This window comes from Sciurus vulgaris (genome assembly GCF_902686455.1).
Source record: "Sciurus vulgaris genome assembly, chromosome: 1".
Taxonomy (NCBI): Eukaryota; Metazoa; Chordata; class Mammalia; order Rodentia; family Sciuridae; genus Sciurus; species Sciurus vulgaris.
The window spans coordinates 100,402,841-100,425,938 of NC_136461.1; the positions used below are offsets into that span (position 1 = coordinate 100,402,841).

A 23,098-nucleotide genomic window follows, 5' to 3' on the forward strand; every position below is an offset into this window, starting at 1 on the left:
GCACTATTCAAATGTGAGTTTCCACCTCCTTTGTATGGCATAAGCAATATGCATAACAACCTTATATGAGTACCAAAGATAAAGATTAATTTAAACATTAATTTCCCTCAAATCATAATAATTATGTAGACAATACCATTAAAAATATCAATCCCATTAAGAAGATCTAGGCAAGCTTACCTAAAGTTCCTATTTAAATAATAAACAAGAAAACAAATTCAGGAAAATTCATAAAGATAATTTAATGATAAATAAAATTTATATAGAAAGGCTTTCTCTAACAGCTAACTTAAAGTACCTGTTTTGTTAAGCACAATTAATATGCTAATGATGCATGAATAAATTTATCAGTGGAATAGAATAAATAGACCAGAAATAAACTAAAGTACATAAGGACATTTAGATTAGGAAAATGGTTTATTAAATGATTTGGGGAAATTTGGTTTATTCAGTGAAGGTATTCAGATAAAAAATTAGCCATGAAACTTTTCACTCCTTATGTTAAAATGAATTCCAGGTATGTCAGAAATTAAACTGTAAAATATCACTGAAGTACTGCGATAAACATGAGAAAATTTTAAAAATAATTTGGAGTGGGTCATGTCTTTAAATGCATAACACAAACCCCAGAAATCAGAAAATATTGACTTATAAAATACCTTTAGAAAGTGAAAAAGACAAATGACATGTTTGCAAAACATTTGCAAAATATCTCATAGATGAAGAACTAGTTTTCTTAATTTATAAAAAAAATCTGTTAATGAATAGGGGAAAATCAAGAGACAGAAGGGCAAAGACAAGTTTGGGCCATTGGGCAAAAAGGAAACCAATAGTTCTTCAACACATGAACATACACTCACTCAAGCTCACTCCTAGTAAGAGCAACAGTAATTAGAACTACTATTAGATAATGTTTTACATCAATAAGTTTAGCAAAATTCAAAAAGTTGCTAAGGAACTGTGGGTGCAAGGTGGTGGGGACCCGAGACAGGCATATACTGCCAGTGAGAGAAGTCGGTTCAACTACTACCGAAAGCAATTAGCCATACCTAATGATGTTTTAAGTTCTATTTCCAAGAATTCCTAAGCAATTCTATTGCTAAGAATTTACCCTACTTAAGTACATGGAAAATTTACTATATAATTTTAACTGCAGCATTAATCAAATTGGTTAAAACTGATACTCCAGGCATTCTTCTAAGTGCTTGGAATTTATTCGTGGAATCCTCAGAGAATCCTATGAGATTATAATCAGTCTCATTTTAGATACAAAAATGGAGGCATGAAGAGGGTAAATAATTTGCCTAAGTTCACACTGCTAGGAAATCGTGGCCCTGGATCTCAACCCTAGGTAGGCTGGTACCAGAGTTTCCTTATTTATTGATCATCCTAACTCTCGGTAAAAGCAAAAGACTGAAACAATGTCCCTTGAGAAGAGATGAGTTCATGAAATCCAGTGCATTAGAGAGAATGAAGAAGCTGTTCTGTTTTAAAGAGAGATCTACAAGGTGTACTATTAAATAAAAAGTGCAAATTGCTGAACAGAACCCTGAATATGCTTTATTCATGTAGAGAATACGTGCATGTGTGCATTTGTATATTTAGGATACCTCTGGAAGAAAACACAATTAGCTGGTTTTACTAATAAGCTCTGGGGAGGGGAATCTGTTACCCAAAGAATGAACATCAGGGTTGGAAAGGAGGCATGCTTTCCCTTAATAGCCTTTTTGTAATTTTTGAAGTTCTTCATTTACAATCATGTTGAGGATCTTCAGGGAGTCCCACACCTAATGCTCCCATTCCCCACCTGATTCCTGAACCACCTGAGAAATAAGAGGACTCAAATCAAAATATAATTTTTATTATAAATATAACTGACATGGGAGAATATAGCTTATACTGTAGCTGCAAAGAAGAGGACTTTAGATTCTGAGCTCCGTAACCAACTCAGCTCGGCCACAGCAAGTCCTCCCTGCTCCTTCAAAGCAATTCAGTGGCTCGGCCTGCCCCTAAGGACTCAAAAAGAGATCATGTGCTTTTCGAAACGTACACCCAAAATATTTTTTAAAAAGGAAGACGAAGGGCAAACAACATACGCCAGTTCCTGCTCCAGTCTCACGTCAGACAGGATGTCCCAGGAAGAGTCCTTGAGGGGTGTTACCCAATGGAGCCTTGTCAACAGGGAAGGAAGCAGGAGTGAGAGAGAACCATCCACCACAAATCTCTTGAAAAATACATTGGGGCTGGGGGGGTGTAGCTCAGTGGTGAAATGCTTGCCTAGCCTGTGTGAGACCCTGGGTTCCATTCCCAGCACCAAAAAAGGAGGAGGAGGAGGAGAAATATATATTTTTAAAATCAAGGTAAAGAAATTGAGGTTTAAGAAGATGAAATAATTTATTCAATGTCACACAGCTAGTAAATGACAGAACTAAAATTTAAATCAAGTCTTCTGCATTAAAATTCCTTGCATCTTGCCTCCACACCACGGCTGCCCCACAGCACTAGTGGCAGGGGAACTGGAAAGGCAAGAACAGGTGATGCAAAACAGTGTTAGAAAACTCATTCTTTCCAAGATAGAGCAGCAGCTCTGGGCAGCTGCACTTGAGGGAAAAGCCAGAAGAGGGTTTGATAAAGGTGGAAGCTCTTGGTGAAGTGAACTGGTTTAAGCAAATAGTCCCTTGAAGAGGTCACAGCACAAACAGAGCAGCCAGCCCCAGGAATGGTCTTCAAGGAAGCCGCTGACATCAAACATGTCTCCCGGCCCCACGGCTGGGAGCCACATCAGCTTTCCCATTCAGAGCTGCAAGATCAGAGGTATACAATGTCCTGTGGCCATCAATTGATCACTCTTCCCTCTTTTCTTGAAGCTTCCCATTTTTATGTATTTCATCTACCTACCATGAGAAGTGGTGCACAGTCAGAGATGTTGGGGGATAAAATGAATAATTAAATAACTTAACAAGGATTCAAAAGATCTTTGCTAGGTGATGGAAGGAAAAAGCTCTTGGATCCTGGATCATGGAATCAGAACAAACCTGTATGCTGCTCAGGGGAAATTGTTCTGACAGTGTGAGTGTAAATCTTTCAGAACATCTGAGGTCTTGACCTGCCATGGAAGATCAATGTCTGCATCTCATCTTGTACAATAGGATGTCCTAACTTAGGTGGAACCGGATTGCCATTTGCAGAACCAGAGGGCTAGTGACCCTTTGAGCAAATTCCATGTATTGCCACAGGGAGGGATTGGAGTTCTGTTTCGGTAGAGGGGAAAGGGAGCACTTTTGATATTGAGGCTGGAGCAAGGGAGGCTATATGGAATCATTCAGGCATAGTACCCATACCCTCATCCCTTCCCAAGCTGCTTAGGGGGTTCGACTTCACTGCCTACGTAGAGAGGAGTCAGGAAGCAGACTGATGGACTGTGCTCATGAAAGACTTTTCAAGAGTCCATCTAATCACACAGGACACATGCAGAGTCCTATCAACAGCCAATCTCCCTGTCCTAACCCTGCTCACATCAGAGCCACTTGAGTATTGTTAAGACTGAGGTTGGTCAGCACCCCCATTAGAAGGAACCATGGCACTTTAAGAAGTGGGGTTCTGATGAGGACCGCTGAGCCTACAAACTCCCAGAAATAGGAGGAGAGGCACTATACAGGGAAGAGAAGTGCCGACATGTAGATGAGCGCTTAGAGTGCCGGTGAGTCCGGCCCTGATGGCAATATAACCTCACGAGTACCCTGGCTGCTCATGCTTCGGTTTTGAATCGTGTTTTCTGATTTGAATGGATATGTCCCTTACCAACTCTTGGTTCTTCGTTGATCAGAAGCAGCATCCCTTCACTCTGGCAGCAGTTTCCCGTAAAGGTTATAATTAATGGACAACAATCCTTTCATCAAGAGAATCTGAGCTCAACTGATTTAATTAAGACAACATTTAATACCAATTCAGAAATAAATTGGATATTATAATTTTGGGGGGTATCAGGGATTGAACCCAGGGGTTCTTAACAACTGAGACACATCCCCAGCCCTTTTTATTTTTTATTTTGAGACAGGGTCCCAAGTTGCTTAGGACTCCCTTAAGTTGCTTAGGGCCTCTCTAAGTTGCTGAGGCTGGCTTTGAATTTGTAATCCTCCTACCTCCACCTCCCAAATTGCTGGGATTATACGAATATGCCACCCTGCCTGGCTGGAATATTGTACTTGTGTATGTGTGTGTGTGTACTGGGGATGGAACCCAGGGCCTTGTGCATGCGAGGCAAGCACTCTACCAACTGAGCTATATCCCCAGCCCCCATATTGTACTTTTTAAGGAACTTTTCAAGAAATGATTTTTCCAGTAATATCCTGGGAGGAGTTAGTCATACCCTGGAGTTCATTAAACATTGATCAGAAATTTATTGGATAACAAATAAAAGTGGTTTTCTGACCCCATGACCCAGATGCATGAGAACTAAGGTCTGGAGATGTTATTCAATTGCAGCTTTGCTCAGTGTGTTCTGCCAAAGTTTTTCTGTCACCATTGTTAACCCATCGCAAATGATTTGCTGATAAGTTTAGAAGGTCCTTCTGAGAAATCAGAATCAGTCCCCAAGATGTGGGACAGTTGTCATGGTGATACTAGTGTCTCATTTATGAACTAAATAAACGAAATCTTCAGCCACATCTGTTCAGTATGAGCCATTTCCTTTGGAGTCAGGACATACAGGAGGAGCTTCTGAGAGTTGCCTACTTTGTTGGGGAATAGAAAAAGGAAAATTAAGTTGAGATCTGTTGCCTACTGAATGGTTCTGCAGCAAAAATTGCAAGCCCCCTCATGGGAGCTTCAGGGGACTAAAACCAAAGTTGGTTTTCAGGGCTGAAATCCGATGTCATTACTGTGAAACTCATTGGTTAGTCAGTGGGAAAGCTTGGCCCATGGGGTTTGTGTTGGCCTCTCCCTAGCTTAGATGAGGTGAATGCAACTGGGTTCTTTAGAACCCAAGAATGTCAAAATTAGTAGGGCCCATGCTTCAGGCTACTGCACTTTAATTGCCCTAGTGGGAGGAAGCAGACTTGATGGAAGTAGCTTGTTGAACTCCTTGCTAAACACATAGTGCTGGCCTCCACTGTCTCATCCTTCATAGCACCCTGTGTTTCCCCTTACTCCAACTGACAATCTTACATTTGTGTGTTTGTTTGGTGGTTTGTCTCCCTTCCATTTTATACCACGAGCTCCATGTAGGCTGACTCATTTATTTTGCTCACCCTTACATCCAGCATCCAACATGGTTCTTACTGAATGAATGAATAAATGAAAGGAAAATCCTGGCTAGTATGGGAATGGGGGTTCCAATTTATAGAGAAGAAAACAGGTTCAAAAAAGTGAAGGATGGGGCTGGGGAGATGACTCAGTTGGCATAGTGCTTGCCTCGAAAGTACAAGGCGCTGGGTTCAATCCCCAGCACTGCAAAAAAAAAAAAAAAAAAAAAAAAAGTAAAGGGCTGCCCAAGGTCATGCTTTAAAAAACTGATGAAGAAGTTGTTTTGAAAAAACATAGAACATGATTGTGTCGCAGAGGGAGTGGTCACTGGCAGACCAGAGAATGGTGTTGTTTTGTCCACGTCCCCCACCTCCACCGCTCCCAGAGCTCCTAGAGGACTAACAGCCAGAAACGCCATGGGAGCTGCCACTTGGCTTCTCAGGCTTCCTACTCTGGCCACAGGTCAGAATACCCAAGGGAGAGCACAAGTCCTCGCAGTCTTGGCTTTGGATTTCAGCTTCTCCAGGCTGCAGACTCATGTGTCTCACATTACAGTTCGCTTTTCCCTCTTTCCTTGAAATGTTGCTTTTACATTTCTATACCCAGAGAAGGGTGGGATTTATTTTATAATTATTTCTACAGTCTTCACTGCCTAACATGTTTGAGCATTAAAATAAATAAATAAATAAATAAAAGTTGACCAGAGGCACGTGCATCTGTTATTTCTGCTTTGTGTGCATTTCAGAGCTTAGCAGAACCACCACATAGTGGCTAGAGGATCTTCCAGACAGTAAGACCAGCACTGGTGCCTCTGATGAACAAAGATGAACAAATCACACAGTCCCTTCTCTATTTAAGACGTGGGGAGACCTGAAGACCAGGTTGCTGTGGGGCACAGGTCTCTGAACAGAACTTACCAAGGGTGTGGGGTTCACCGGAGAAGCATGGCTATTCTGGGGGCCTCTAGCAAGGCCTTTACCTGTAGCCACCCAAGGGAAAAAGGAGACACAAAGCTAAAGGGCAACTTCCTTGCATCAAGACTAAGGTTAAAACCCCAGAGACCGACCGCTCCCACCCCACCCCTTCTCTAAGAAACCTCTCTCGCCTGCTTACCCAGGATCCCGGAAGCTCCTTCTTTTAACAGGGACTTTGGCTCCAAAAACTCCAGATAAACAAAAAGTTTCAATCAAGGAGTAAGTCTCCCACCCAAAGCTTGTGTGCTGGGGAGGCAGATGACCCTCCAGACATGGAGGACATGCTGTGGTGGTCTCAGGACTTCCCTCCTCCCTGTCTACACACACCAGCTAAGAAGACTAATGATGCCTTTGTCACCATGATATAGATATCTTCTCCAGCCCATGGACTGGTCACCTTGGTCTCCAGGTGAATAGACAATAAGAAGAGGGTCACATTCATTCACTAGAAACTGCTCCTTGACCTCTTTTCATTGGCTTTAATTCCTGTCCTCCTCACCCCCACCCCCAAAGGCTACTTACCCCTTCTATTCCTTTGACTTCTCCTTCTCTTGGACAAATGGCTAATTATAGAGATGATCCCCAAACTGGTAAGCAGTATACAAATGATAAGAATGGACATCCTAGAAGGAATCAGAGCCAATTTCATGTCCCTTGGAAGGAACCATTTTTTTGGCTTTCTGCTCTATTTCACCTTTTCTGAGGTCTGCACACCACCCCTCCCAACCTAACCACAGAGTTCCTGGGAACTGTATCTCTTTAGAGTGACTCTGTCCCCTGGACCACACATGCCTAGACCTGGTAGACATCTGATCAGACTGGGCCAGTGAACCCTTTCGTCAGAAATTAACTGGGGACTGGGATGAGGTCTCAAACTGCCCAGTCTCATGAATGGGGAGTGGTAAATCAAGATGCCGTATTTTGTGGTGGAAGAAGAAAAGGGGGAATAAAAGAAATATCAGTACAGAAAGAAAAAGAAGCAAAAACATACAAGAGTAGTAGATTAGCGAGGGAGATGAAGTCCTGCTAATACTCCTGACAATTTCTGAGGTGGCCACATCCCAGCCCCTGCATTTGAGACACTGCTCTGTTCTTAAAATAAACACCCTCTGGGTTAAATTAAAGTAGCTAAAAGCAAGTTTTGCATGAGAGGCAAGAGCTCTACTAAATGGTTTTTATTTGTTTGTTTGTTTTAAAGAAGCCACATAGTCCTATTGAGGCTATGCAGTTCAAATGAAAAAACAATAAGCAGCTGAAAAGTAGCAAGTGCAAACCAGTCAATCACTGTATTGTGTTGTTGTGTCCCTCCCTTCCGCTCCCCTCCAAGCCCATCCATCTTCTAGGATTGTCACTCACCTGGAGCGGTCAGCTTTGTGGATGACTCTGGAAGCCCTGCAGCTTCTGTTCTTGTGGCCTGGCAAGTCTGTATCAGAAAGGATTATTGAGAGTGAGTGAGGCCCATACCCAGGTCCTTCCTCTGCCTTCTGGCTGCCGCTCTACCCACTACTCTCAATCTCCAGAGAGTGAGCACCTTTTGACTTCTAGCAAAGGAAAGGCACCAAGCACAGTTGTATAAATGTGCCCTGCACAGGGAACAAGACTGAGGGGACAGATCGGGGCTGCGCTCCAGGCCACGGTCTACTTGGTAAGCCACGTGCCCTGCCACTGGACTCCATGCTCTTAAAACACCTTTTCCAGATTTGTATGAAGGCTCCATGGGGAGTACAAATAGCCCATGGTTAGAGACCCAGGCTGAGGACCACGTCCATAGGAGGTTACATCTGAGGCACCAGATGGCCAGTTTCAGGCTTAAAGAACAGATCAGTAGGTGATGTAATTGTCACATGCTTCTGACAACCACAAAGAACTCAGTGGGAGAAGTCCCACCACAGTCACCCACATTGCCTCCTCTGAAAAGATCTAGGAGGGGTCTGTTTATCTAAACTGAAGAATACATTTAGAAGGATTTCTCTCATCCTGAGCTTCAAACTCAGGGCAGGCTCTACAGTGAAATAAAAGCAGAAGCACACGAAGCAGGAAGATGGGGGCAGGGCGGGTGTGAATGACTCCACACACTCCATGTGATGCTGGGTCAAGTTCCAGTAGGTCAAGTGTGAACAAGGTTCTCTTTCCAGCTCGGGAAGGAGTAGAGGGGGGTTCCTTTAAGTTCTCTGGTCTGTTTTCCTACTGTCATTTGTGCTCCAGATTGTGATAAAGATTTGCTTCTAGAAATAGAAACAATAAGAAGCCACAGGAGAAAAACAAAGAACAGCCAGTACCTTCCATAAGTCCTCTCCTGAAAGACAGAGGCTTTAAGGTGCAAAAAGAGGTTTCCAGCATTCAGCAGAAGGAGTTTATGAGTGAGCATCTACGGAGACCCCTATCTTAGCTCTGGCCAAAAGCTGCAAAGGACTGGTTCCACTGGATTTGTCCCTGTAGGTTCCAGTCCCACACACACCCTCCCAGTGACCTCTGAGCAGAGACTGCATTCCTTATAAGTAATAGCAGATATTGACTGGTTTGACCACATTATTTATCCATGTAGATTATTATTTAAGTTGACAATTTCCAGGCACCTGGGTCACATTTTGCACCCTGTGTCACTCTTCAAGAAGCTGACCATCAACACAGAGATCTCATACCTGTGAGACCCCATTAGCCTCTTCCAAGGCCCATCAACCAGATTGCCATGAGGGAATTGATGTTCCAACAGTGGACAGTAGTCCCAGGGACCAGACACACTCCCTTTCCCCAGACTCCCAAATAATCCCCAGCATCATCATGACTGCAATACCTTGGAGGGAGAGACCAGGCCACCACCAGAGAACCAGGGGAGAGCTTGAAAGGTACTCATCTTTTGTGGGATTTTATCACACCAACAAATGTCCCCACCATAGGTTACCCATGTAGACCCCTGATGGCCTCTACCTTTTCCAGACCAAAACTCATTGGCCTGGTCTCCTCTGTTGTCAGTCACAATCAGCTCTGTAAAATCCATATCGTCCCTGGCAAAGTCTCGCTGGATGCCACACCAGTACCAGCCTGTGTCTGCCTTGGTCAGGCAGGACACAGTGATGATGAATTGACTTCCTGTGTCCTTCAGAGCCACACGGTCTGTGCTGTTGGGAGTCAAAGCAATGATGTGGCAGTAATCCCGGAAGTAGCCTCGGCACCAATATTTAGTGTGGTCCTTATAGTAGGCATCATAGTTGCAGATGGCAGAAGCTGTGCCCAGCACAAAACTTTCCTTCACCTTTTTGTCCATGACCATGGCATCTGTGAACACACACACACACACACACACACACACACACCCACACACACCCTGTTATTCTTCCAAACATGCTGCAGCTCCTGCCCACCTGCCCACCTGAAAGATAATTAAAGAATTGGAGCCTGGTTTTTATTGCCTGTTTTTGGTAGGCAGCTGTTATGGGCTGAGCTGTGTTACCCTAAAATTGGTTATATTGAAGTCTCAATCCCCAATACCTCAGAATATGACCATCTTTGGACATAGGCCTTTAAAAGAGGTAATCAAGTTAAAGTAGGATCAATGAGAGGTAGTCCTTAATCTAACACGGCTAACATCCTTATTAAGTGAAAAAGAGATTCAGACATGGAAAGAAGGATAACCATGTGGAGTCACAGCAAAAGGGTAGCTACTATGAGCCAAGGAGAAAAGCATCAAAATAAAATAAAATCTGCAAGTACCTTAGTCTCGGACTTCTAACCTCCATAACTTTGAGGAAATATATTTCTGCTGTTTAAGTTAGACTGTGGTATTCTATTATGGCAGCCCTAGAAAACCAGCATGGCACCCTGAGAAGTCTCTATTCCTGGTCTAAGGGATGGTGCACTGCAGGCCTCTCACCATTGCCTGGCAGGGAGCCTGGAAGAGTCCAAGGTTCACTGACAGCACATCATCTGTCCCTGGCTTCCCACCTTACCTTGGCAGCCTCAAAAATAAAGTGAAAAGTTTGGAGGCTTCTGCTGGTTGCATAGGGCTGAAAAAAGAGGGATGCAGGTTCTGAGCCAGGAACTTACTATTTTGTCCATACAAGACCAGCATGGGCACCTCCATCATGTCAGGATATTGGTGTGAATTCATGCACACCAGGTCCAGCAAAGGAAGAGATGTCATGGTAGAGACCATCCCTCTCAGCCCTCCAGCTGCTATGTGCTGGGGGCCCCCAGAAGCTGCCTCAAATGTAGCTTATGGGGGCATCACCATCTGGCAAAGCAGGCACACATGCTAAATGTCATTTGTTCTCCTAAAAACTCCACAGGGAGGATTGCATAATCAGGACAGGCACACTGATGCTGACCCAGAGACAGGGGCACCAACTCCCATGGTGACACTGCTGAGGGGTGACAGAGCACGGCATGCCCCATCCTGAGTCCCATCTTTGGTGTCAGGCTTGGGCAGAAGGGAAAAGTGGTGTGGCCACATAGCTGCACAAATATTTTTGAGGGAAAAAGGGAGGGGAAGGGGAATTCAAGTAAACTGAAAGAGGAAAAACAGAACCCACATTTTAGCCAAGGGTTTCAAGCTCCCCACAATCCTCTTATCTGAGGTAGCCACAAGAATTAATAGGGACAAGACCTGCTTTCACCTTTTATTTTCCCAACCATTTAGGTGGCTTGAGCTAAAGAGCAGAGACTCCAGATTGGAAAGGAGAGGAAAATGCAAGGTATCTGGGAAGGTCACGGCCTGGAGGGCAGAAATGTTCCCTCCTCACATCTTACTTGAAAGAAGAGCCAAGGAGAGCAGAATGAAGAGCCCCATGACTGGACCTTCAACTGGAACGAGAGGAAGAACCCGAGGACCTCAGGAATTCTGGATCTGTTCGAAGAAAACAGATGAGTTTGAGCTTAAGGGTTTTATCCATCTTTGGAGAGATCAGTGAAAAGTGGGAACAACCAGTTATTCCAAGTAGTACTGGGGTGTATAGGTAGCCAAATTGTCCACTGAACAATGGTACCTCATCAGAGGGATGACATTCACCAATGTAAACTTATTATTTATGGGACAACTAGGAAAAGTCTGGGCTTCCCAACAGAGCCAAAGATAGCAATGGAGACACTCCTCCTGGATAAATCCACTCTGGCACAATGGGGCTTCGTAGACTCTCAAAAGAACACACACACACATCACGGCTGGCACGCTTTATGTGTGCAACCGCACCCTGTCTTGCTAGTGCTCTGGGTCTCATCAGAAGCCATTGCTTTTGCCCTTTCCCCACTCTTGAGACCCAATGCGTATCCAGGTGGGGGGAATCCCAGCAAAATTCCTACCTAAACTGACTCCCAAGGGGATGCTGCAGGCTCACCTGGGGAACGTGGTTAGGAGTGGAGCATGCCAGCTGTCAGTAGCAGTTGTGTCTGAATATGGAACACGGGGGCAGGTAGAGGTGTGGTTATTTTGGTGTCAGCAGACAGGGCTGCAGTCTCCAGAATTCTTGAGAACTTTCGTACACAGAGTGTCAGAGGCCATGTGTGAATTATGAAGTCTTTTGAGTCATTACAAGGAAGAGGGGTTGCTTTTCCGGGAACTGTCAGTGAAATTCCACCGATCAAGACTGCTCAAATTATGCCAACATCCTGCCTTGGCTCAGACAGCCTGAGGTTCAAATGCAGCCACCCAGAGGTAGAGAGGAGGTGGGCGTAAACTGCCAAGCCCCAAACAGCTTGTTTTTCTCATCATCGTCCTGTTTTCCTCAAACCTGTCACACTGAAACCCTTTGATGTTCCTGCCTATAAACTGCCGGTCCTTGTTCTTTGTTAGACCCAGTCTCCATCAAAGCTGGTCCCCATTAGATCCTAGTTTGCACTTATTTCCATGTCTTGTGTTTCTTAAATTTCTCATACCTTTAATATTTCTAATCTGACTCATTGCCTTAGCTCAGGGAAACTGCATAAACGTCACACAGGTCGTGACAATAGAGCCAGGGCAAATCAAGGGGTTCTGTCTATGCAACAGCTGCAGCAGCTTCTCCTGATTCCTAATGGGACTCGTGCTCTGACCTCTAGTTTTAAGTTTGACTTCTTGAACCCCCTTAATTCCTTGAATTTAAACTGGGAACTAATTATCACACCTCAGAACTAGCACTCCCATCAAGGGCCAGATGTGGATGGTTTTCTACATCATGCAATGTCTTCCCTCAAGAAAGGAGAGCCTTCCTCTAACTCACAGGAACTAGCATATGGGCCAGCAGTGAGCTTGTATCATGGTAGGTATTTTGCCTACATTAACTCATTTACTCTTATTAAAAACCTCTGAGTTTGACAAACAAATTGCATGGGGAGAAAGAGGAAAGGAAGGCAAACCTACAGATTAAACTGGATTAAAGAGACATAGGGACAAATACATGTAACTTGTGTGCATCCTGTTTCAACCAAACAACTCAGGGCATTTGGATAGTGGATAGAGAGTTGATACTGTTAAGAAATATTAAGAAATCACTATTCATTTTGTTTCAGATGTGATCATGGTATTGCTACAGCCAGTCTTTAAGATGGGTCCTGGCATATATTCCCTTATATAGTCAGTCTGAAACTGATCATACAGGTTGACCTGTGAGCAACAAAATATGGCAGACATGTTGTAGCCTTCAAATGCTAGATCATAAAAGGTTTGCAACTTCTACCTTAGTCTCTTACTCTGCCCCCCCCCCTCTTGGGGAAGTAAACCACCATGTCCTGAGGACTCAAACAGGCTATGGAGAGGCCTAGGTGGAAAGGAACCAACTTGTTAGTATCAGTTCACCAGACATGTGAGAGCCACCTTGTGAGCAGATCCTCCAGGAACAATCAAGCCTCCAGATGACTGTAGGCCCAGTAACCTCATGAGAGACCATGAGCATGAACCATCCAACCAAAATACCCCTTGAATTCCTGACTCATGGACAGGAGAACACAAGAGATAACAAAGCCTTATTTTCATAAATCTCTGAATTTGGGACTAATCCCATATGCTATAATGAATAATTAATACAGATGTTGTAGTCCTATTTTTTAAAGCAGTCTCTCTGTCAATGTTCTATGCAAAACACTCAGTATTACTCAGAGATGGCACCATGAAACCAAAAAATCAAAAATGCCAACAGAAAGAGAACAGATTATGCACAAATGGGTATCAGCAAAATGCCCAAGATGTGAAGAAATAAAGCAAATGAGAGGGCTAGATTTAGAGAATGAGTGATGTGTGTCCTAGCATTCTGAGTATGACTTATTAGTTCCACTGCTCCATCTGCAGGCTGGAATTAATTTTTACTCTATATGTGTCAATAAGAAGGCAAATGGGTGCTAAGAATAAGCTGAGTAATAACTTTTAAAGCATCTTTTATAAATACAAACCAAAATGTTCACAGATAAAATCATTTGATGTCCAGAATTTCAAGACAATAGGGTAAGGCAAGCGGGTGTGGCCGTAAATGAAACAAGGTTGACCGTATATTGATCCTTGTTAAGGCAGGATGGCAGATATTTGAGATTCATTATTCTAGTCACTCCACTTTGTATGTTTGAAATTATCCATAATAAGAAGTAAAAAACAAAAACCACTTTGACTTGAGTATTACTATTCTCATCTTACAAATGAGGAAAAATGAGGCTCAGAAGTTTAAGTAGCTGGCCCAAGTTCACACACCCAGTAAAGCTACTGGGATCTGATGCTAAATCTGGGGAGGGTAAAGGGAACAACAACAACAACAACAAAAAAAAATGAAATGAAAAGAGAAAACCCTCTTTCCATTGCAGTATGCTTGCTTCCCCAACTGCAGCAATACTGTAAAGTTGTATGCACTTTAGAGTTTACTAAAAGACTTTACATACTGTGTCATCTGAGTGATTGGGGCAAGATGCAGCCCAAGCTTTCTTATTCCTCCTAACAGGCTATAGTAACTAAGGGCAGAGTTTCTCTAGAAAATGTGCATTCAGTTGTAAGAAACTGAATGTGAACAATGCTCAAACTGTATGTAAAAACAGAAGTCTGACTCATAACCTGCAGCAACCTGCTCAAGAAGCCAACAGCTTATCTATAATACACCATAAACCAGCTGTGCTAAGTTAGGCTTAAAGGAAGTTAGATTGTTATCTCTAGTGACATTTCGGGAAGCCAAACAATCACCCTATAAAGATTCCCCCCAAATTTCCAGGATATAACTAATAAAGTGACATCTTCCCCAATTTTTTTTTTTTTTGTACTAGGGATTGAGCCACCCAGGGGTACTTAACCACTGAGCCATATCCCCAGTGCTTTTTGTATTTTATTTAGAGACAGCGTCTCACCAACTTGCTTAGGACCTTGCTTAGGATCTTACTTGCTGAGGCTGACTTTGAACTCACGATCCTCCTGCCTCAGCCTCCTGAGCTGCTGGGATTACAGGCACATGCCACTGTGCTCAGTCATTCTCTGATTTTTGTCGCCACTTCCAACCAGATATGCACCCTCAACCAATCACACAAAATGCCCCCAATTCAGTTAGCTTACAAGTTCCCCATGCCAACATCCTCTAATTAGGACACAGTTGAAGTCTTCCCTTTTTCCCTCTGTTTAAAAAAAAAAAAAAATTACCTGGACTGCAGTGGCTCCTGCACCTTGAGTTCCTACATTGTCAAATTGAAACCAACTCAGTGTAAACCATAGAACAACACTTGAGATCAATCAGAAACCATTCAACTGGCATCTAATTTCCAACTTCCCACTGCAACTGATTAAAAGTATTTAGATCAGTTATACAAATATATCTTGTCTTGCTTCCACAAATGCCTTCTAAAAGTCTCCCACCACAATCCCTCTCAGTGTTGTCCTCAACTACTTGCTGTCTAGCACTGCCCAGTTCATGAATTGTTGAATGCTCAGATAAACTCATTAAAATTTTCATGTTTATCTTTATCTCTCCACAGCACTATAAAGTCTTCCCACTCCTCTGCCCACCTGTGAGCCTCTTCCAAAGGCTAGTGATGGTGGTCAGTTTCTTTGCTATAACAAGCTCAGAATAACAAGCCTTTGCTTATTCTCAGTAAGCTAGTCTTCATTTATTTTCACACTTGACTTCATAAAATAATAATACTTTTGGAAAGATAAGCAAACCCAGTTACTCAACATTGACCTTGGTTCTAGCTTCTTCATATGGAGGACAGGGAAGTAAGATCTCAGTTTTGTCTGGGTGGTCTTTCAACCTATTCCCTTAGAACAAAAGCCCACAGCTACCCTTTACTGTTTGGCTGCCGAAGGACCTGAAACCAGGGTGGATCTCCCTATTTCTAACCGACCTCCTCACCAATGATTTTTGGTTCATCTTTTTGAGTTTACTCTAAAAAGGCACTTTCTCTCCAAGGGCTTCCTCTGGGCTAGTGGAACGCCTTATTTCATTATCTCAAGAGATTCCTATTTGACAAAAAATACAACTCCCTGCAAGCCATTGTGGCAATCAGAGAGGAGAGAGAGAGAGAGAGAGAGAGAGAGAGAGAGAGAGAGAGAGAGAGAGAGAGAGAGAGAGAGAAAAGCAATTCTGGAACCTAGGAGCTATAGCTTTTCTAATGACATCAAAAGACCCAGGGCAGTAGTTTTTCTGACTTCAGGGAAGTGGTCACTTTAAATCTAGTTTCCAAAAACTAAAGGGTGGACAAGGGCTACATGTTGCTACAGAAACTGGGTTAGAGTTATGGTTTGAAGATTACCAGGAAACTGAGAGCTCTATGGTACTTCCCGTTAATTCTCCAACTGGGCAGAGTTTTTGAACTCAGGGCCTCTTCCTGGAGATGCCCATTAACTAAAACCAAAAATTAAGAAATGGGAGGAAAATCTTGATTCTTACTGGACTGACAAAAGGAGAAATAAAGGACCCTTTGCTAAAATGAAATATTAACAAGATAAATTTGGTTATCAGGCTCTGGCCTAAGATTAGGTTTAGGAAAAATTTTCAGGAATGGCTAAGATACACTTATTCTCTTTGTTTAATTGGAATTTTCATCTTGCTGCACTTGTCAAGTTAATACATTGTCTTGGGAGTGAGCACCTAAACAATGCTGCAGATTTGGAGGCCAAACCAGAGATGCCTGGAGCCACACTCAATGCTGGACAGTAATGAGTGACACTTGTCCTGTCAATATCCTGATTAAGTAAAAATCAGCATAAGCAGCTAAAGCAAAACACCCACCAGTCCTCGCATATATGCTTTGTAGCTTGAACCCATCCATCTGTTAATAATACATGAGGTGAACTTGAGAGTTTGGATTTGAAGTTACCAGCTCTTCCTTTATGTCTGAGAATAAGTGGCAGGAAGCTTAATTTTTCCCACAGGGCACAGCTGAGTTTAAATCTACTGCTTGTTAATTGTGTGAACCAGTTACTTCTCCATGGCATCAGTTTGTTTTTTCTGTGAAGTGGAGATAAAAAAAAAAAAAAAAAAAAAAAAAATAGTTGCAGTACCTACCTCACAGATTGCCAGGACCAAAGGGGATAGTGTAAACTGAATGCTTAGTGCAGAGAAAGTGTTCAGCGAATAACTGTTTGTTGTCTCTTTTTGCCCTACATCCACTACCCCTATTAGAATGAAACACTAGGGTACATGATCAGGGCTCTTTTTCTAACAATAGATGAATAGTTCAAAAAGCTGGCAAGCACTTTGATCAGCCCAGGAATAGGGAGCAGGAAGTCCTGGGACAACAGGTAAGAAGGTGAGCATGTCATCTTGCTCCAGGTAACAAGCAGGCTGAATGCCCAGAGCAGCAAGCTGGGTCCTCAAGCCCCAAGTGACCAGCAGAGAGCTATACAACAGTTAGCTATCATCTTTTATTTACTCAAATACATCCACAGGTGAATGTAGCAGTTTACATCCCATTCAACTCAGTTTACTCCTTCTGTTCCCACCCTCTCCTGGGACTCTTTTGAGAGCAGGTTCTCTTCTAGAAATGAGTCACCATCACATAAGTGTCCAGCCCAATTAGAACCTCCTATTGGTAAATCAAGCAGACACCCTTCAAGTTCCATGACTTCTCCTGTTTTGGAAGGAGGAACATGGTCATTAATACACTTTCCCTCCAGTCAAGCCTCCAGAAAATTGAATTAGAGAAGAACAAGGGGAAAAAATTGGAGTGGAGGAAGAGGGTAGTAGTAATGGTATCACTGCAGGCAAACAACCTTCACTAGGTTACCCACCTAGTGAAGGAGTCAAGGGTACCTGGAAGGGCCCAGAGGGATAGGCCCACAGCATTGATGCTGAATTCAAAGGTCAAGGAGACAAAGAGGCATCTTTCATGGAAAATTACCCAGAAATTTGCTCAGGGCTTGGGTTGAGCTGGCACACTCTACAGGTTTTGAGGATCAAAAAATAGGTTTCCTTGAACTTCTTTATTTTGCAAGCATAGATGATAGGGTTCATCATGGAGTTAGCATGAGATAGTAGGATGCTCAGGAGCATCACATACTCTGGCACCTCAATATTAAAGTATATAATACAGTTGATGAAGGACAAAGGCAGCCAGCACAGAGCAAACAAGAAGAGAACCAGAAACAGGGACCTGGCTGTCTTGAACTCCCGTCCAAAAAATGCCCTTGTCTCTTTGGAGCCAGAAAAGCTCTGATTGAGTTTGTTCCGGATAACACAGAAGATTTCCAGATAGATGGTGCACATGATGATCAGCGGGATGAAGATCCAGGTGAAGAAGCTGAAGTAGACCATGTACTCCATACTCATGACAGAACGGAAACAGCATGGAAGGAAGGTGTCGTTTTGGGGGTACGTTGAGGTTTGTTTCCCATTCCAGCCAAGCATGGGAGTCAATCCCACCAGGAAAGACACCAGCCAGCAAAGACCCAGGGCCAGCCATATTCTTCTTTGAGTGGTGACCCTCCTGTATCTGTTTGAATGGAAAAGAGTCAGTGAGTTCACAGTAGGAACTGTGGAGATGATAAAGGAGTAGGGGTGAGACCAAGCACACACCCTTGCAATTCCTCAATCTCCTGTTAAAAGAGAAAGCTCTAATAGTCTATGGTGATTCTGGCTAAGACAAGGTGAGTAGGCACTGATTAGAGAAAAATTCAGTGAGGACTTTTCTAAAGAACAACCATTTAGAATGGGTCAGGGATATGCTGTCTAGAGTCAGGTGTTTGCATGCCCCACTCATGGCTCCAGAAATTTTTCAATTCTGCATGCAAGATTTATATAAGTTTCCCGGGATCAACTACCTGGTGAGAAACTATCTCTTCCATGTATGCTTGCCTGCAGTGCTCTGCACTCTTATCTGGCTGTTGTGCAGAGGCTCATAAATTACACTATGCCTCCCCCTCTCTTCCCTTTCCCTGTGCCTGCCCCTGTGTCTCTATCCGCATGGCATCCATACTTGGTGTTTGAGTTACATGAATCAATAGAGTTCCCATGTCGTGTTGAAGTGCTTTGGAGCCCTTACCAGACCCATCCAGTGACTCACCATTTCTCCTTGGAATGTCCCTCCTGACAACAATCTACCCAGATGGCAAGAGGAAAACTAATTGTTAAGTGCTATCTACTCAGTAGACTTTTCCTCAATTAACACTCACAACCAACTGGAGATATGTTTATGATAAAAAGAATAGCTACCATTTACTTGTAGCTACCATTTACTGAGTATAGACTATGTAACAGGAATTTTCTAAGAACTTCACATTGAAGCTGATGAGGAAGATGCAATTATTATCCCCATTTCATAGATAAAAAAAAATTAAAAGGAATCACAGACAAGTAACATATGCATTTGAAAGGAGGTAAGTCTGGCTCAGAGTATCTTAACCAGAGCATCATCTTATGATACAGATGAGGAACTGAAACTGAGAAAGTTAAACAACTTGCCCAAGGTCAGATCGCAAGATCAGAGATTTGAACTCAGACTTGTTTACCTCTAAAGTTTTGGCAAGCTCCCTCAACAGACTCTCTCCCCAAGAGAAGAGAGAAGAAGCACAAGACCAATGCAATTTAGGACATGTGAGGAATTCAATTTCTCCTTTTGGCAGTCTGTTCTCCTCATATAGTCACATGTTCTTTGCACAAAAGGAGAAACTTTTTTTTTTTTCAGGGGGGTGGGGGGATCTCTCATACCTCCCAAGAAGAAGAAAAAGAAAATATATATTCAAGAATCCCTTTCTCAACATTATGGCAGGCACAGAATAGGAAGCAAAGTTAAAATACTAACCTACATTTGCAAAGCAACACAGCCTTCTGTGCATCTCCTCTTACTTGTCTTCCTATTTCTCCTAAAATATCTTTGTGGTAGGTTTTTCTCATTTCTAAAACTCAAGAGCATTTTCTACTAAAGATGCATCAAGTTTTCTCTATTTTTAGCTGCTCTAGGGACTGATCACACACCCAGGGTCAGAGAGAAGGGATTAGAACATTCCTCTGAGAACACTCCTCTGTTTTTCCTTCCTGAGTCTCAGCTCATCATTGCTAAACTCTCACAGACCATACAGTGAGAAGTCATTCGCTGTCCTCTTTCAACCTCAAGGACCAATGTGAATTCATTTCCATTGGAAAAGTCTGCCATCTGAACTTCGTAGCCCCTCTCTCAGGCACCTCTACCCCTGTGGCACCCCTCTTTAAGCAGGTTACCTGACCGTGAGCTTGACCCGCAAGTATCGGTCCACAGCGATGGCCAGCAAGGACATGATAGAGGCATGGGTGAAGATCAGCAGCATGCAGGACATGAAAAGACAGCTGTAGAAGTACATTGGGATGTCCAGGCTGATGACAATGGCAAAAGGTATGACCAGCACCCCAACTGCAATGTCAGCCAGGGCTAGGGAGACAATGAAAAAGAAGGTGGTGGTCCTCAGACTGGGGTTCAGCTTGACCACCCAGATGACCAGCATATTGCCCACTATGGCACAGAGCCCAATGAAAACCTCCATGGCGATGTAGGGAATTTTGACCCACGGCAGAGTAGTGCTGTTGTCAGACATCATCCTGTCCCAGAGAAGCCTCCCAGGTGACCCAGCAAGATTTGTAACAGCGAGTGAACCTAGCTCTTGCCAGAAGTCTTCCTAGAGGTCCACACGCAGCAAGTCTGAAACTCACAGCTCGCTCATTGCTTCTCTTCTCTGGTGGGGCAATCTCTTGGAGAGCTCTCTTAGAAAGGACCATCACAGGATGCCCAGGTCCAGCCCCTGTGTGGGCCATACATCCCTGGCCTCCCAGAAACCCGAAGTACAGTTCATTGTGTACTAAATCCAAAAGTGTTGCTGTTCTTAGTTCCTGAGACAAGACACGCTCAAGGCCTCTGCCTTCTTCTGCTCCCCGTCCCCGCCGGGCTTTTCAAGCCCCATCAAGATAAGCAACCCTCTTCAGGGTGTTTCAGGAAGTGAGATAGGCCAAGAGGAAGTACAGAGCCAGGAACTCTAAGCAAAAAGATGGAAAGAGCAACAGAAGGTGGCGTGAGTGGCATGGAAGAGGCTCAAGATGATACACATCGGAATCCATTCATTCGGGGACTGGAGAGAGCATAGGTTTGGGTGGAGGAGGAGCTGGAAGCACTGACTATATAATATCCTTGCTTTCTGCTTGCCCAGCAGAAAGATCCCATGATAAGGACACACAGGAAAAGCAGAGGAATAAGAATTAGATTTTGGTAACAGCACCCTAACCTCAGCCAGAACTTATTCTTGGTGAATAATAGCAAGCACTGAGAATTCAGCTGCACTTGTAGACTCACTGCTGAGCACAGCTGGTACCCAGCCTCTGTATCAAGAATCCTTTGTCAGAGGGACAAGCAAAGAATCCCTGCTCAGGAGAACAAAAACTTAGCACATCCAGTGAGCATTGCTGCAGAGCCCCCATCTCTTCTTTCCAGCTCATCCCCCAGAAAAGTCTCAGATGCCTTCACACTAGCAGCCTGTGTCAAACCTATTTGAGGAACAGCCAGATAAGAGAACAACCAGTTGTATAGAAAAAAAGAGGAAAGGTAAGGTGTGCACATAATCACATGGTATAGCTTGCCACTCTTGTTCCCTAAGCCCAAACCCCAGTCCCACTCCACAGGAATAGGCTTCTGTTCAGATACCAAACCCCTTTTCCCTAAAGCTGCTCACTTGGCCCCCAACTTCTGGGAACCAAATACTTGAATGCAATTGTTATTTGGTCCAGGTGCTTCTCAGTGCTGCCCACAGAAGTCATTTTAACCAGGCATGTTAGAGAGACAGCAAGAAGGAACTCTTGGACCCAAACTCACAGAGTGGGATGAAGAGTTTGTAATTTTCACCTTAGGCACATATATATGTTTTCCAGCCAATATTTTTCAATGAGGCACTTGAGAGATGCCTGGCTGGGAGGCCTGTTGGGGTCCTCTTCTTTAGTTCTGCACAGTCCATGATCCCCCTTCTGTGTCTCAGGTTGGTCCAAGCTGATCTACCTCATGCTCACCCATACCAAATGTGTCATTTCCCCTTGAACAAACTCCTCAGACATTCACGGGCAGTCCTCTCCAGCTTATTTCTAACGTTTGCTGTGCCAACATCCTTGTACTGCTGGACCTTGCAAAACTTCACGAGCCTTCCGTGTGGCCTCTCATTCGTGATTCTACCACAACTGCTTTCCTTATCTATGTTTTAGAAGAGGAAGCTACTGAAGGAAATTTCTACCATGCTGCATGATAAATGCCTTTCTTACTGTAAAGCAATCTGAATCTTGGTCAATCACAGTTAAAAATAATAATAATAAGAAGAAAAATTCCCTAACACCTGCCCCGCAGCTGTCCAGCGGCACCAAATAACCTTATAAGAGACAAAGATCTTCCTGTGTAGGGATGAGTCGTGTTGCTTGGTTGTTGTATAGGTAACGTGTGGTTTCCTGAAGGGGTCTGGCTTCCTGAGGTCTGCCTCGGCACAGTCCATCCTGTGAGGCTGAGTATGGATGGAGCAGGCCTGGTGGCGAGGTAGGAGCACAGGTTTGCTGTCAAAGGAGTGTTGGTTACACAATGGGCAACTTACTCCTACGTTTAGCAAGAAAAAAACTGATGAACCCCGGTGCATAGTTATGGTTAAGAAGGTGGAGTGAGGGAAAGGTGGTTGGACCCCTGGAAGTGGACTGGTGGGCTGGCATCATCAGCAACGTGTCTGACACATGGATCTGGAAGCCCAGTCAGTTTGTGCTTTCAGGTTCTTTCCCCTTTTGTTCTTTACTACCTAGTCAGGCTCTTTTGGAACCAGCCTATCTCAGCTGAGGTAGAGAAATCAAGGGAAGGGGTCTGTGTTCAAGATTAGATAACTCAGGAGAGAATAACCCACTGGAAGAGGGGGGGCAGGAGACTTACTTGGGGCCACCAACTTAGCCACCTCCTCCCACCTGGGAATTCTGCCTTGAAGCCTCTGCACATACCTTAGAGTTCCTTTTTCTGTGAATAAGGCAGGCCCCTCTTTGGTGCTTTCTTTTTTGGGGGTGGAGGCAGGTACCAGGGATTGAACTCAGGGGCACTTGGCCACTGAACCACATCCCTTGCCCTTTTTTGTGTTTTATTTAGAGACAGGGTCTCAGTGAGTTGCTTAGCACCTCACTATTGCTGAGGCTGGGTTTGAACTTGCAATCAGCCTGCCTCAGCCTCCGGAGTTGCTGGTGCTTTCTAAAGAGACACAGTCCATCGCTGCTCAGGGAAGATTTGAGGGGTGAAGATCAAGGCTTTACCAGTCGCTTCTCATTTCAGTCTATGAATGCACCCTAAGTGTCCTGTTCACTTTAGATTAACAACTGAAATGCTAGCTGGGAAAGAGAACAGACAGGGACCAGGGCAAAATTCACTTCATTTGCCTGTTCCACCACCTGCATTCATAGCACACAGTCAGGCTTAGTTAACTTTCCTCACTGCCCCTTATTGGCCTTGGTCCCTAACCCATGCTCCAGAGGTGACCCGAA

The 23,098-nt window shown here is 43.9% G+C and overlaps 2 protein-coding genes across 3 annotated transcripts in view; both read right to left on the minus strand.

Annotated features, from left to right (window-relative positions):
• Nucleotides 1-2,336: 2,336 nt before the first annotated feature.
• LOC306658785 (transmembrane domain-containing protein TMIGD3-like) lies at nt 2,337-21,125 on the minus strand. The gene is given in 7 exon segments (XM_079136094.1): nt 2,337-4,733; nt 6,741-6,841; nt 7,575-7,641; nt 9,147-9,494; nt 10,965-11,012; nt 11,015-11,061; nt 19,808-21,125. Coding segments are annotated over 7 exon segments (1,056 nt in total). The 5' UTR covers nt 20,161-21,125; the 3' UTR covers nt 2,337-4,641.
• Nucleotides 16,640-23,098, minus strand: part of LOC306658747 (adenosine receptor A3-like) — a 104,269-nt gene continuing 97,810 nt past the window's right edge. For both annotated transcript variants that reach the window (XM_079135975.1, XM_079135974.1), the window contains one exon: nt 16,640-18,083. In XM_079135975.1, coding sequence (XP_078992101.1) covers nt 17,489-17,998 — 510 coding nt within the window. In that variant the 5' untranslated portion in view covers nt 17,999-18,083 and the 3' untranslated portion in view covers nt 16,640-17,488. The remainder of the gene's footprint in view (nt 18,084-23,098) is intronic.